Genomic DNA, 15100 nt, shown 5'->3' with positions numbered 1-15100 from the left:
ATCTGACGATGGGCACAGGAAGTTGCCATGAAACAACGCAACTTAGGATTAAAAAATGTTTTATTGTAAAAAAAACTTATTTCCGCTACTTCTGTCCACACAGGTGAAGTTTAAGACTCCTCCTCCTGTCGCGGAGGAGACAGACCCAGACGCCAATAAAGACGCCGCCGCCGACACCTCTCTCTTAGAGCGCCCCAAAACCATGCAACCCAGGCCCCAAAAGTCTCTGGCCCAAATCCCCGTAGGCAGAAAAACTGGCGGCATTCTCGCCCTGAAAGACAAGTCGGGTTACCCCCATCTAGTTGATATACCCCCAGAGCCCAAGCCCAAAGAGAAACAGCCTGAGAAGGATCCGAAAGTCATCCAACCGCCTACCCAGAAAAATCAAGGCAAGTGGAACCAGTTTGAACAGCGAGCTGGACAGAGAAATTACGGATTGCAAAGCGCCGGCATCAGCTACAATCCTCAATATAGTCCGCAAGCTAATATTAGACTGCCTGTTGTTAACCCGAAAGAGATAGATGTCCGTTCCGCGGCGCTGCAGAAGCAAAACGCGCGCGCTGATTCGAGAGACAAAGGATACATGAGCAACGATAAAAGGCAGTTCCTTAACGATCTACCTCCTCGCTTCGCCAACCAACGCTGGGCTCAAGAAGAAGAAAATAAGTTTAGGGATGACGATTTCAGAGTCCAAAATGTCCCATTAGACGCGAACCTTTTCAATCAGCCTCCAAATTGGCTCAGTATGCCGCCGCCTTTGCTCCCATCCCAACTGGCTTCCATTCAACCTCCTCTCATGTCCCAAATGGGGCAGATGCCCAGTCAAAGACCGGGACAGATGGGACAGATGTCCCACCCGAATCAAATGCAGTATCCACCACCTATGTCTAATCTAATTCCTAACTTTTGGAAGTCTGATTATCCACAAACTTCTAATGCGAATCTAGCTCAATTCTACCCGAGCACATTCGGGCAGCTCACTCAAATACCTCAGACGCGTAAGCCGGATCAGAACTTCATCAGACCTACTGCTATAGGTCAAATGCCTAGACACATTTCGCCTCCAGGCTACAGCATGCCCGGTCTAGGTCTAGGTTTCTTTGACCAGTACAATCCAATCCAGCAAACAAGGAACTACCTAGATGAAGGGTCGTTGCAAAGTAACAGAAGTTTCCTAGAAGAAAAAACCTACCAGCCTTTAGACATGGGGAGGCATGGGCCGCTGGATCTAAGTAGCCCCCTACCGGGGTACGAGAGACGCATGGAAGATAGACCGCAGGAGGTCCAGGAGACTCCGAGCTCTCTGGACTTGGCCATGCCTACGGAGGAACCAGTCGCAGTGGTAAGTTTTCTCAACTTTAGTCCAGAACAGGTGCTCAAAAATATCAGTACACGCTTTGACAATAGAGACGTAGTCAGATATTTGTGAGCACCCTGGCCGCTCCGCGATATGTCTGATGGCAACTGTTACAAAGATTCTTTGGCTCGGATTTTAGGGGGCAAAATTTAGTCACGTAGTGAGGTCCTGTACCAATAAACTTAGTTATATTCTGAATACAAAACAGGAAATTGTCTTGAGACTGTTATTAAGGTACCTGCACCAAAGAAGGGCCATCGTCATTTTTATTTTTCTTATGTTTAATATGAACTTGTCTAGTATTCAGTGACATGGATGTAATATTTGAACCTATGCACAAGGCAGTTTTGAAAGTAGGCAAGCTTAAGAATCGGCTTCAATCGCAAGTACCTCACAATAAAACTTGGCTTGCAAAATTTTCCGAGCATATTTAGCAATATTTCATTGCATGTTTGAGAAAAGTACTGTACATGCTTCCGCGTGACAAGGGCTTGCCAGTCTAATATTCCTATCCGCCTTCACTACGTGAGCGTAGTGGAGGCGGAGGCTTATAGGATAGGCGTAGTGAAAGCCGTCTAAACCCAAGTAGTCGGCCGACAAGCCCTTGTTTTCCGGCCTCTGCAGTAATGTATTTAATTATTATATGAAAGCGTTTTCCGAAAAGGTTACGCTCACATCTTCACTCGTCATGCCCACCATACTCAGTTAAAGCCATTAAAATTAAAACCAACATTTTGGAACATAGAGTTGATTTTCTTTTGAAAAAGAAAATAATTTTCAGTGTAACCTCAACCTTTCCAGACTTTTTATTCAAGTATTGCTAAAAATAAAATATGACCTTTAAAAATCACACTGGGCAGTATGAGGCTACAAAAGACTTGAATCTCTAAAAGTTGAAATGAACTCAAGTTTTGACTTAATTTAATAATGACTCAGCCCTAATGGGCTGATTTAGACGGCACGTGATAAGTTCACATGCGATTTTAGTTACAGTCAGCAGCAGAAATTGCTAAGCTGGCCAGGTGTTCAAAATGATCTTGACACGACTTTATTATTAAGAGAATAAGAGCGTGTCAAGGTAAATTTTGAACACCTCGCCCGCTTAGCAACTACTGCTGCTGATTGTACATTACGGACTGTTGATTACGAGTATTACGACCAAATAAACTGACCGATCAAAAACCGCAATGTAATGAATCTCGCATGCGAGTTCTCACATCGCCTAAATCAGCCCTTTGCGTGAAAAACTGCCGGTCTAGCCAAGGTTACAATCGCTATCGCTTCGACAACGAAAAGCATTATGTCTCTCTATCACTCTTCCATATTAGAGCCCCCCCACATCTGGCGTCTTTCGAGCGTCGGCGTCTACAATTCTATGGCCGACGTCGACGCAACGTCGACGCAGCGTCGACGCAATTGCGCAGCGACGTCATTTGCCATAGCGCTGGACCGACGCCGACAGACGCCGACGCTCGAAAGACGCCAATGTGGGGGGGCCCTTAGCCTGACAGTGACAGTTGCGTTTCGATCGCTACGAAGCGTAAGCGATTGGCATCTTGGCTACGCGGCCTGGACATTTTTCATTTGGATCCTTTCTAAGCGTTAAGCCCCATTTAAACGGTTTGTTATGAATCCAATTCTTTAGGGTTACAATATAGAGTATAATAGAGTTACAATCGGCAGTAAATGTAACACAATGTAATGTAACTCTCGCGTTTTGTACACATATTTTGTGATTATAATTTACCGAAATTTAGTGGTTATAACATCGGTAATAAATGTGATTGTGAACACGTCAGTATAACTCCGTATAACTTTTGTTTAACTTAGCCCACAAACCAAGTAACGTGTTATGTTGGACAGGGCCGCGATTCCCCCGCGGAGGACCCCGGCACCTATTCGCTGTTCAGCGGAGCACCCGGGGCGGTGTCTTGGGGCAACGTCACGCAGAACCAGCCGGTAAGTGAGCCCTAATACTTATACATATATGTAACCGTAAAAAAACCCGTTATCACCAGTTGATACGCATTTTCACTTGTCGAAACTAGTATTACAAAGTGCCTTGGTGAAAACTAGTTTTAACTAGGATTTTTCAGTCTATGTCTGGTACTAGATTTCGTTGCGAAAAATAGTTAAACAAAAAAAATAGTTATATATAAAACTTCGGCTCACTCTAATTATTTTTTTATTTTGTACAGTCGCCGTCAGATATATCGGAGCGACCAAGGTGTTCACAATATCCGAACACGCACTCTAACGCCCTGATAATAGAGGCGTGTTCAGATATTTGTGAGCGCCTTGACCGCTCCGATATATCTGATGGCGACTGTAATGATTTTTATTTTTCATGTCACTAGAGTATGTTATTAAACATTTATTTCATCATCCCCATTTTAAAATTACTGTAATATTTGTATTTTGTTTTTGTATTGCAGGGCAGCGGTAGTCCGAACGTTTAGAACGTTCGAGTTTTGGTGTTATAATAATGAAACAAACATGCATTCATCGTTTATTAGTTTTATATTACAATTCATGTTTTTATTTTTATACGAGTTTTTTTTTTCACCCCACCTTATACCATAGCACTCGCGTCGAATGATGGGCCCTATGACAGTTCATTTTTAAATGGAGTAGCTGTCATATAGTAATAATATTACGGTAAAAACATATTTTATCGTTTTTTTACTAAGCCCAACCAAAAGAGACCTTAAGGAACTGTCATAGGGTCCAACACATTCGACACGTGAAGTATCTATGTAGAATTAGATGTATTGGTATTTATACGTTTATATTTTTTCCTTATGTAGTAAGCAGCATTTTACGCACACTTATATTTCATATTTATTTCAATTTATTTATTTAAAGATAATAATGGCCCAAAATGGTTAGTAACAATTAAGATTAAAGATAAGTGTTAGTGGAACAAAATCATAAATCGACAAACACGCACAGACAGCAATGACAATAATATTCAACTAGTAGCGGTTAAAACACGCTCAAAATGCCACATTATAGGTGAGTCGTATCGGCCCGCTACAGTAGCCAGGGCGGGGTTGGAGCTGGCCCGCACTCTGCAGAGCAAAGAGGCAGTTCTCTTGCGTATTATGGCATAGTATAACATATATAACAGCGTGTATTTCTTATATAACCATAAATTGTACTCACCGACGCGACGCCATGCCGGCCAGGCCATCATCATAAAAGATATTAATAACTAAATTCTTAAAGACATTTAGAATAAATTACATTTCAAATGCTGCAACAGTAATTTTGTGTTATATGTACACTTCGCGCACAAAATTCAGAAGGTTAATCAAAGTGGCGAAGTGGGGCACATGAGGCATATTTCAGTTCAATAAGCAGACTAAATCATCACTCAACTGTACTCTGGCAGACCCACTTTGTCAGTAGAAAAAGGCGCAAAATTCAAATTATGTATGGAACACTAAACCCTTTGCGCCCAAGTTATTCAAATTTGCCGCTCTTTTCTACTGACGGATATAGCCTGCCAAACGGGTCCATATATTGGGTCGCATAATAATTGATTGTCCTAATGTAATGTTACGCATAAAACTCATTTCGCATAATTGTTATTGTGCTCGAAATATTAACATTTCTGAAAAATTATAACACAAACCTAACCTAACCTATGCAAATTATTTTCGAAAATACTTTCTGTTTCAGCTGGAGAAAAAATATGAGAAAGGAGATTTATGCGTAACATTACATTATGACAATCAATTATTATGCGATGACTCGATGAGATAGGATCCCCTGCCAAACTGTAAGTAGACATATAGTTCCTGTGGCAGTTAGCGGTAGGTAAGTAGTACTTTGGTAAGTAGTTTCATTATTTAAACCTAAAACCAGGTGACCTTTTAATAGGACTAGGTTACTGCGTTTTCGAAAGATAAGAACAACATACTGCTTATTAGGAATTCTGAGGCTCAATTATTTAGTAGGTATAAGTAAAATTTAATCTAGTTTTTCTTCTTCTTTTTTTTTTAAATTATGATTTCAGTCCAGTATCAATGTAATAGGAGATATGTAAATACGACGACTAAAATGGTACGATTAGTATTTACAAGACAGTGTACGATGATTTTATTAGGTCTTGTAAAGCGATGGCTAGACTTTATAAATAAGTAGCACGTGGACTACCGGCCGTTGACTACAAATTGGTGGTTAAACGCATTTCAAGATTAATTCTCCATTCACTGCACAGTACCACATTAGTTTACTATATAATAAGCTATCGATATTACACTATAAACAATATTAATCAGCAAAAGACAAAGAAATTAACCACGACGCGTGACATATCAAGATTAGAGATGCCACGAATATTCGGCAACTATTCGGTATTCGGCCTATTCGGCCACTTTGCCGAATATTCGGTATTCGGCAGAATGTTGCCTACTATTCGGCCGAATACCGAATATCTGTTGCACCTACCTAATAAAAAAATTTCACAAAAAAATAGCCATAAACTAGGTATATTTAATATTTAAAATGTATTCTTAGAAAGTGGTTTAATACGAAGGCACGTTTTTGAGCATTTGTTGATTCCAAAATATTTTATTTTTGTCATGGGTCTGATTTGATTGACTCTAACTCTTCGAGCAACACCGGCTTCCGACACGTCGGAAGGGAGGGGCCCAAGCGATATCTCACCGTACAAATCTTTCTGCCATTTTTCGCGGGGGGAAGGTGCACACAGTCGCACTTCTCACACACTTACATACAAAATCCAATCAGAGGCCCTACCGCGAACCACGTTCGACGTGTTGCCTCTCTATGGCACTTGTAAATTCATACGTAAGTGTGACAGGGAGGCAACACGTCGAACGTGGTTCGCGGTAGGCCCTCTGTAATGACGACACAAATACATAGAAAATGACACACGTCAAAGACAAATCTTGCAAACCTCGATCTCTTTTTGTGTACGGACGAGTGACTAGTGTCACAACACGCACACTAACACATTTTCGTTGATGTATGTCATTGTACTCTGAGAGATGAGAAGTCGGATTTGTCGCTCGACCGATCCGCAATTTGTACTGAGCGAGCAAAATCGATAAATCCAACAATTACTTGAGACTAAAATATAATAATTATAATTAAATGTAATTAAACGTATGATATGTAAAAAAAAATATTACATGTGAAATGTAACACTTTCTTTTTGTAAATTTGATGTCCCCGACCTCTTTTTATAACAAAAAACCGAGCAAACAGGCATTTTTGTGCAGCAGTGTTCACGCGCGCGTCTGGACTCGGTCTAGTGAAAAATCCAAGTGTAACTAGTTTTATTACCCGCGGTAGATTAAATTGACACGCTAATCTTGTACCTCGGCAGATAAGAGGGGAAATAGTGCGAATGCCGCCTCTCTTCCGTGTTGCTCGAAGCTCTAACTACATTCATTAATTCTGTTCAACATAAAAATATATCTTATCTGACGACCGGTCTGGCCTAGTAGGTAGTGACCCTGCCTGCGAAGCCGATGGTCCTGGGTTCGAATCCCAGTAAGGGCATTTATTTGTATGATGATACAGATATTTGTTCCTGAGTCATGGGTGTTTTCTATGTATTTAAGTATTTGTATATTATATATATCGTTGTCTGAATACCCACAACACAAGCCTTCTTGAGCTTACTGTGGGACTTAGTCAATCTGTGTAAGAATGTCCTAAAATATTTATTTATTTATAGCAAACGTGCTTTATTGGCGAACAATTTTCGTAATAATTGTTACTCTAAACTAAATGTTCGCATGTCATGCCGAATATTCGGCCGAGAGGGGAGCCGAATATTCGGCCGAGGGGGAGGGGGGCGAATATTCGGTATTCGGCCAAATTCACTATTCGGGGCATCTCTAATCAAGATGGCGCTAGAACCGGGAGTCCTGAATTCTTAACCTACTTTTTATATCCCAGGTAGTAAAGTAACAGTTCAATCGTTACAATTCGTCCAAGCGATCTGACATTTTAGTACTGCAGGATAATTGGGCATGTTGTTGTTGTTAACAATGTTGTTTGTTGTTGTTGTTTCAACAATGTTGTTAGTAATGTCACAGAATAAATAATACTAGGTATAGGTACAAAAGACTCACTCTCTAACAAAACGCGTCTGTTTCGATCAGGACAGATATGGCCGCTAGGGGGCGACAGCGCCATGCGACTTATGGCTAACCACCAAAATTGGCGTGGAACGGATGTACTTGTAGCTACCTGTTGTAAAGCGACGAAATCGCGGAGTGAGACACGACTGGTAATGAGAGCCGAGGAGGTTTGAACTCACCTTCCTTCTGACAATTTAAGGCAGCGGTCGGCAACCTTTTAGCAGCCAAGGGCCACATAGCAGTTAACGAGGTGGACGCCGGTGACCGCTAGGTGGCGGGCCGCACTTTGTTAATATTTATGACTTTATCAGACATTGTTGTTTGTCATTATTTCATACAAAATAGCCAGCGCGGCTCGCGGGCCGCAAGTGAGAGGTTCGCGGGCCGCTGGTTGCCGACCGCTAATTTAAGGGATAAGGGTACTCTTCCAGTGAGCCTTCGAGTTTATGTGTACATATTTCTGGCGCAGGGCTCCCCCGATTGGATGATCCCGCCCTATGAGCCCTGGCAGCCCTTCTCCCTCCACCCCCCTTGTAAGTGAACCTCGGACTGTTTTCACCTTGTCCGATCCGATAGAATTAGACCAAGAAAAATCTGCAACGATTTCGATAGCACTCGCAGTGCAAGTGTTATTTTAAACGACATAACTTCTGTGAAATTATGACGTATAAATAACAATTGCACTGCGTATGCTATCAAAATTGTTGCAGACTTTACTTGGTCTAACTCTAGTAGTAAACTGTAGGTACCATACATCGGACTCCAGCGGGCATTTTCGTAGGATGTCAGAATGATAGGTAAGGTTCGCAAATCAATCAATTCACTTTCGAGGATTTGTACTTTATTTGGTACCTAGTATTTATAATGTGAAATTCCAAATATCATAGGAACTAACTGCGTTATTTATAAACGTACTTGGACTAGTTACACATAAGTCATAATGACGCATGTCAGCTACCTATTCATTTGTTTTTTAAGTGGCCAGTTTTCAGTGGGCTATCAGTCATCACTTCAAAGAGTATTTACACATTAAAGATGAATAAATGATAACGGGTGACTAATTTAATCAACTATGTTACAAATACTAGGTACATTATAATACTCGTAAGTTAAGATTTTTTTGTAAACCTTACCTTGCCCTCAAACTGCCCCCTATAGTCCGACGTTTGGTAGGTACTTATAACATGTGCTTCTCTGTATTTATTTATTCGTGGAATATTTATTGTTGAAAACAATGTTATAACAAAAAAGATGGATTTAACATGAAACAGAACACTCGTTTAATAGCATTTTTCGTAGGGTCACCCGATGTCGGACTGCCACTTTCGATAATTTCAGCCGTGCCGTAACCCAGCTATCGGACCGATAATATTTATAACTATTATTTTAAGTTGTACCAAATAGCGGCCATTAGATATATCGGAGCGGCCAAGGTGCTCACGAATATGTGGACACGCCTCTATTATCATGGCGTTATAGTACTTGTTCAGATGTTTTTGAGTTCCCTTTTGTAACTTAGTTAATAGGGTAGCCGTGTATACAGTGTGGAAAGATAAGTCGGGCCCTGGAGGGAAACTACCTTAAATCCTTAAGCTGGCTCATTTTACTTAAAGGAGACATTCCTTTATTTTTAAAAAGAAACAAAACTGCATTCAAAGATTTTCTAAATCTCGCTTGCCTAGCCCACGACTCGAACCGACAAAAAATTCCAATAAATAATAACTTGCAATTTTATTCTACTAGTCGATACAGTTAATGTTAATGATAAAATGTCTCCGTGAAACATTAGGTCTTACACTCGTTTGTCGTACAAAATATCCATAAAATCTAATATTTAGTAATCAAGATTTTTTTAGACAAGCCAAATTGAAGAAAAAAAGAAAAATACTTTGAATACAGTTTTGTTTCTTTTTAAAAATAAAGGAAAGTCTCCTTTAAGTAAAATGAGCCAGGATTTAAGGTAGTTTCCCTCCAGGGCCCGACTTATCTTTCCACACTGTAGAAAGAGCACTACTTATAAGCTTACGTACCTAGGTATTATCGAAAGCGTCTCGTTTCTGTCCAGTGCCCGTGGACACCCCTCCCTCGCCGCCCCCCACACGGAGCGCCCGGGCAGGAAAAATCTCCAAAACCGCAGTGAAGCCTCCGCACCCTTATTTTCGACCATTCTGAACGTGAGTAGGTACAGGCCGCGTAGCCAAGATGCCAATCGCTAACGCTCCGTAGCGATCGAAACGCACTAATGGGGAAGAGTGATAGAGATACATAATGCTTTTCGTTGTCGAAGTGATAGCGATTGTAACCTTGGCTAGGGGGCCAGTATACAATCATCATCACTATTGTGACGCCATGACAACGCTAGCTGAGCTTTCTTTAAAGTTATTTTTAGGGTTCCGTACCTCAAAAGGAAAAATCGGAACCCTTATTTATAGGATCACTCGTGCGTCTGTCTGTCTGTCCGTCTGTCACAGCCTATTTTCTCGGAGACTACTGGACCAATTAAGTTGAAATTTGGTACACATATGTAAATTAGTGACCCAAAGATGGTCATTTTTTTATAATGATAAAATACATAGTTTCGAAGTTATTTGTAAATAGCCAAAAAATTACCATCCCCCCCCCCCCTTTTATCACCGAAACTACTGGATCTTAAATTGTGAAAAAAATACTCAAAATAGTTCTTTACCTATAGATGACAGGAAAACCTATTAGAAATTTGCAGTCAAGCGTGAGTTGGACTTATGTACGGAACCCTAGAAACGCGAGTCCTACTCGCACTTGGCCGGTTTTTTTAATCAATCAATCGTTGATTGATAAAATAGGTATAAGTAAATATTTTACATGTTAATACAATACTTACAGCTTAATGGGAACGCATAGTACCTATTATATTAAGAATGAAATATTACTTACTTATCTATGGTATATCATTATTTCGGAGTCAAATGACTTGCGATTATCCCTGGCCTGAAGGCAAATTCCAACTGATGGCTCCTCTACACGATGAGCCAACGCCGGCCATTCCCAGGGACGCATTTATGCGTTAGAGGGAGCAAGTGATGTTGCTATCTCATTCTACCGCATGGCTGCGTCCCTTGGAGTGGCCGGCGCTGGCCCATCGTGCAGAGGAGCCCTTATACAGTGTGTGTCTGACCATGGGGCTTTAAATCCAGGGCTTGATTCTCCTCGCTAAACTGAGCTACTTTTACTATGGGACCAACCCCGAAATCCCAAGTTTTTTTTTACATTTTCATACATTTAGGCTGATCAGATGTCGACGCTTTCTATGGAAAAGCCAGAAATTCCCCGATTTGAGGGTTGGTCGCACAGTAAAAGTAGCTTAGTTTAGCGAGTTAAATCAAGCCCTGGATTTAAAGCCCCATGGTCAGACACACACTGTATGCAATGACGAAGTGTGTAATCTAAATGATATCAGTCACGCGTGCATTTCGCTCGTACTTATTGTCCGTACCTACATGTATTGGTGCCAGTGACAGGTGACTAACATCATTTAGATGTCACAATGTATGTTCGAATTGGCTGTCTGTAAGGCGCCATTCATTTATTACGTAAGACGATTTAGGGGGAGGGGGGTTCGAACATATCCTTTTTTTTTAACAAGGGGGTAGGAGGGGGTTTTCATAGTTATTACGTCACAAAGATGCGATTTTTTATAATTTCTATGTAATTATGACGTTTAAAATAATACTTCCACACTCTACGCCATCAGACCGGTGCAAAGTTAGCTTAAACGGGCTCCAGTACCTTTGTAGGTATAGATGGTCAAGCAAATCTTGTCAGTAGAAAAAAGCGCGAAATTCATGACATGATATGATATGATACAATATTAGATAAATTGCTAACTACAGAGTACTGAATCTAGTCGATCGTTCAAATAGGTACCTATCGCAATGTTACGAAAATCGCTTGCAATTTCTTAATCCGTTTAATTGGGGCTTAACTCTGTAATTTCGAGTGCGGGGAAAATTTATGGCATTTATTTATTTTATGGCTCCTCTACACGATGGGCCAGCGCCGGCCACTCCAAGGGACGCAGCCATGCGGTAGAATGAGATAGCAATATCACATGCTCCCTTTAACGCATAAATGCGTCCCTTGGATTGGCCGGCGTTGGCCCATCGTGTAGAAGAGCACTTATATACAATGACGAAGTGTGTTAATGTCTATTAGAAGTATTGCCGCGATAGCAGAGGACGCTGGTTCGATTCCAGCCTGGGGCACTGGAGCCCTTGGTCACTTTTTCTTAGTACATATTATGATATTTATTTCAGTTTGTGTTTAATGTAATCATTAATGTCAAATTTCTATGAAAATATGACGTATATTAATGATATTGAAACGGAGTGTACATTGTAATGCACACTGGGCTTTACGAGGTTCAAGCAGCCGGATTTCTCAGAGGTTTTTAATTGAATTATATATTTCTTCCATTCAGGTAACCGAGTATGGACTGCAAGCCGCTGCTCCGCATGCAGCTCGACAACACTACGTCCTGCCTTTGACTGTCTATCCGTTGTATATGTCTTTTAATTCATTTAAGGATAATCCAACTGAAAGCAAAATTATTGTGAATCTCACGTGTGTGATAAAAACTGATTATCGATGTGTTGGGACACTTGGTATTAAATTTACATTATTAACCCTTCTCTCCACTTGACTCTATCCAGGGCCTCCTTGATTTCCCGATGGAGAGAGCTACACCAACAAGAGTCTAACTCTTAACATTTACGACGACGATTAACCCTTCCCCAGGCCGCACCAACCCACAACGTTTTCCCAAAAAATCTAAATATATTCCAACCGGCGACGACAACAGCAAAATCTTAACAAATTATACACCTATTAATATAAAAGGTGAAAACCGCATGAAAATCCGTTCAGAAGTTTTGGGATTTATCGAGAACATACACACACATAAACATACGTAAAGTGTATTTATAATCCAGCTTTGATGATTCGTTTGAAGAGATTTCACTTTTCACGAAACTTCAATATAATTCGATCCTTAAATCGGATTACTAAGGTTGAAATTTTATTGGTGCCAATGAAGTCGAGTTTACTATGCCTGGAAAAGGCTAAGGCTTAAGGCTATTAATAAATATTTATCTTTGTCAAAATAAGTAAGGTGTTGCAAGAGGAACGGCAGGGTAAAATGGATGCCTTTATTTTTTACAATGTTTTGGACTTTACCAATTTAGACCTATAAGGCTTGTCATATAAAATTATTTGTTACATAAAATCATATTAGTTTGAACTTTACATAATATGATTAAAATATAAATTATACAATAATATCGATTAAACATAGATATTTGCTTGTATAACAATGCTAACTATATTATTTTATTCTAACTCTATTTTTTTACCCTGTCTTGTTATTCCACTTCCGTTATACCCTGTTCTGTTCTGGGTACTTCTAGCGAATGAATATCAGCGAAAATCTAAGTTTGCAAATTGCGGGCGTTTTTCTCTGTCAGTCTTATTACGCCTTCATTGGAGTAAAAGAGAAGATCCCGCAATTTGCGAATTTCGCTTTTCGCGGTAGCCCCACAGGCTCAGCCTATTTTGGTCACTGACGTGTAGTGCAACTGACATTGTACAACTAGTTTTGTGTAATAAACCATTTTGTATTTGTAATAGCTGTCAATAGAATAAGGTATAGAAACTGAAGGTAGTTAATTCAACCGATTAATTATTAAATATTTCCTTATACCAATATATTTATTATATTGTATTTTACATAGACAACCTGTATCCGTACCTGCACCAAGATCCTATCGTTATTTTTCTTATGTTTAATATGAACTTTGTAAAATTTGAACCCATTCACACTTATAAATGTATGAAATTTCGAAAGTAGGCATGCTTAAAAGCCTTCTTTAGCGCAGGTACCTTATTATATTCCGTCTTGTTATACCTACTAAATGTAGGTAACATTATGTAAAATGACGCAAAATCGACAACTTGACAAGTCGCATATTAAATTAGCAAATATGCATTTTTGTAAAAAATAATGGTATACTTAGACTTTGGCGTAAGACGTCAAGATAAGTCAGTATTTATATTTATAGTGCCAAACAAATTAGTACCATCTTCCCTACTCTCCCCTAAAATCGAAGTTAACTATAAACATAATGTTCGCTATCTATGAGTACATATATGTACAAAATGAAAGTATTATTTTTTTATTTTCAATGTAAGCAAATGTTCGATGTATTTTTATGGTGAATGTTTAAAAGTAAATAAAATCATTTTCGTTAACTCTTGTTTATTTTTATGCCCTATAATTAACGAATGATGAAGGAATATAACAAGAAAAAGATAACTTTAAATCCTAAGTAGGTATATCAGTTCTAGTCGGAACAAGCTCAACATGGCATTGGCAATGACAAAGTGTGGCAATGTTATCATTAATGTCAAATGTCTTTGTAAAAGTGACGTTAATGATGACACTCTCCCCTTGTTCTGTTCAAACTCTATTGGGATCAGTTTCAATTCGGTATCACGATATAGGATGCCCTCGCGATAACTTCCTGGCTTAGCCAAGGAAGTTATATAGAATCTTGTTGTATTTTCAATTAGGTTTCATTTTATTTGTTCGAAACTTTTCCTTTGTCTTTAATTAAGGTTTGGGGGGGAGGCACTGTAACTTTTAAAATAAGAGAATGATAAAACTAAAAAAAAAATATTGTACATTACCATGCAAACTTCCACCGAAAATTGGTTTGAACGAGTTAATACGTCATAAATCGTAAACCGCAATTTTATTATGTCACTTGCTGCTACGGAACGGAATGGGCGAGTCCGACTCGCACTTGGCCGCTTTTTTTCAATAGCTTCGAATACGGCTGTTGTGCAACACAGTTGTCCAGTCTAGCCCATGGCCGGAACCACCCTGTATAACTCTGGAACAGTAAAAAGAGATTTGTCTTGACGTGTGTCATTTTCTATGTACAATCACCAGCAGTAATATGTCATACGCTCTTATTGTACTGCAAATAAGATCGTGTCAGATATTTTTGCCGCCTTCGATGTGTAACCTATTATTGCAGGTGACTGTCGGCGCGATTCGGAAAATGAATTAGAGACTAACTAGATACGATATAGTAAAGATATGTGACGTCCCACGGAAAAAGGTACCTTATGGTGGTTGGCGCTTACGCTATTATTAACGCCGCTCCAATATTATTGCTTAGCTATGCGTAAGCGCCAACCGCCATAAGGTACCTTTTTCCGTGGAACGTCACATATGTTCACTATTTCATATCTAGTGAATCTCTAATTCATTTCCCGAATCGCGGCGCCAGCCGCCATAAGGTACCTTTTGTAGTGGAACGACACATATCTTTACTATTTCATATCTAGTGAGTTTTTAGTTCATTTCCCGAATCGAGCCGCGTACGTCATTACAGATATATACTTTGTATGTGAGTGAGAAGTGCGACTGTGTGCTCGTTTCCCTCCGCAAAAAATGGCAGAACGATTTGTACGGTAAGATATTCTCGGAAGCTGGCGTTGCTCGAAGTTTGAAACGAATGGCGCTCCTTTCAAAGTCGCTTGCATCGCGTTTTGTGCTACGCGCTACGAGCTACGCGCTACA

The 15100-nt window shown here is 39.9% G+C and overlaps 1 protein-coding gene across 3 annotated transcripts in view; it reads left to right on the top strand.

Moving 5' to 3' along the window:
• Positions 1 to 13761, top strand: part of LOC134678387 (uncharacterized) — a 53609-nt gene extending 39848 nt beyond the window's left edge. The window contains exons 16-20 of one of the 3 annotated variants that reach the window (XM_063536942.1): positions 104 to 1342; positions 3221 to 3316; positions 7949 to 8012; positions 9545 to 9653; positions 11936 to 13761. In XM_063536942.1, coding sequence (XP_063393012.1) covers positions 104 to 1342; positions 3221 to 3316; positions 7949 to 8012; positions 9545 to 9651 — 1506 coding nt within the window. In that variant the 3' untranslated portion in view covers positions 9652 to 9653; positions 11936 to 13761. Of the gene's footprint in view, positions 1 to 103; positions 1343 to 3220; positions 3317 to 3792; positions 3849 to 7948; positions 8013 to 9544; positions 9662 to 11935 lie in introns of those variants that run through there. The other 2 variants (XM_063536944.1, XM_063536945.1) reach the window with 2 other exon arrangements.
• The last annotated feature ends 1339 nt before the right edge of the window (positions 13762 to 15100 follow it).

The sequence above is a fragment of the Cydia fagiglandana genome, chromosome Z (genome assembly GCF_963556715.1).
Source record: "Cydia fagiglandana chromosome Z, ilCydFagi1.1, whole genome shotgun sequence".
NCBI classification, from domain to species: Eukaryota; Metazoa; Arthropoda; class Insecta; order Lepidoptera; family Tortricidae; genus Cydia; species Cydia fagiglandana.
The sequence above is the reverse complement of the archived record's forward strand: the minus strand, read 5'-3'. Positions and strand labels throughout refer to the sequence as shown.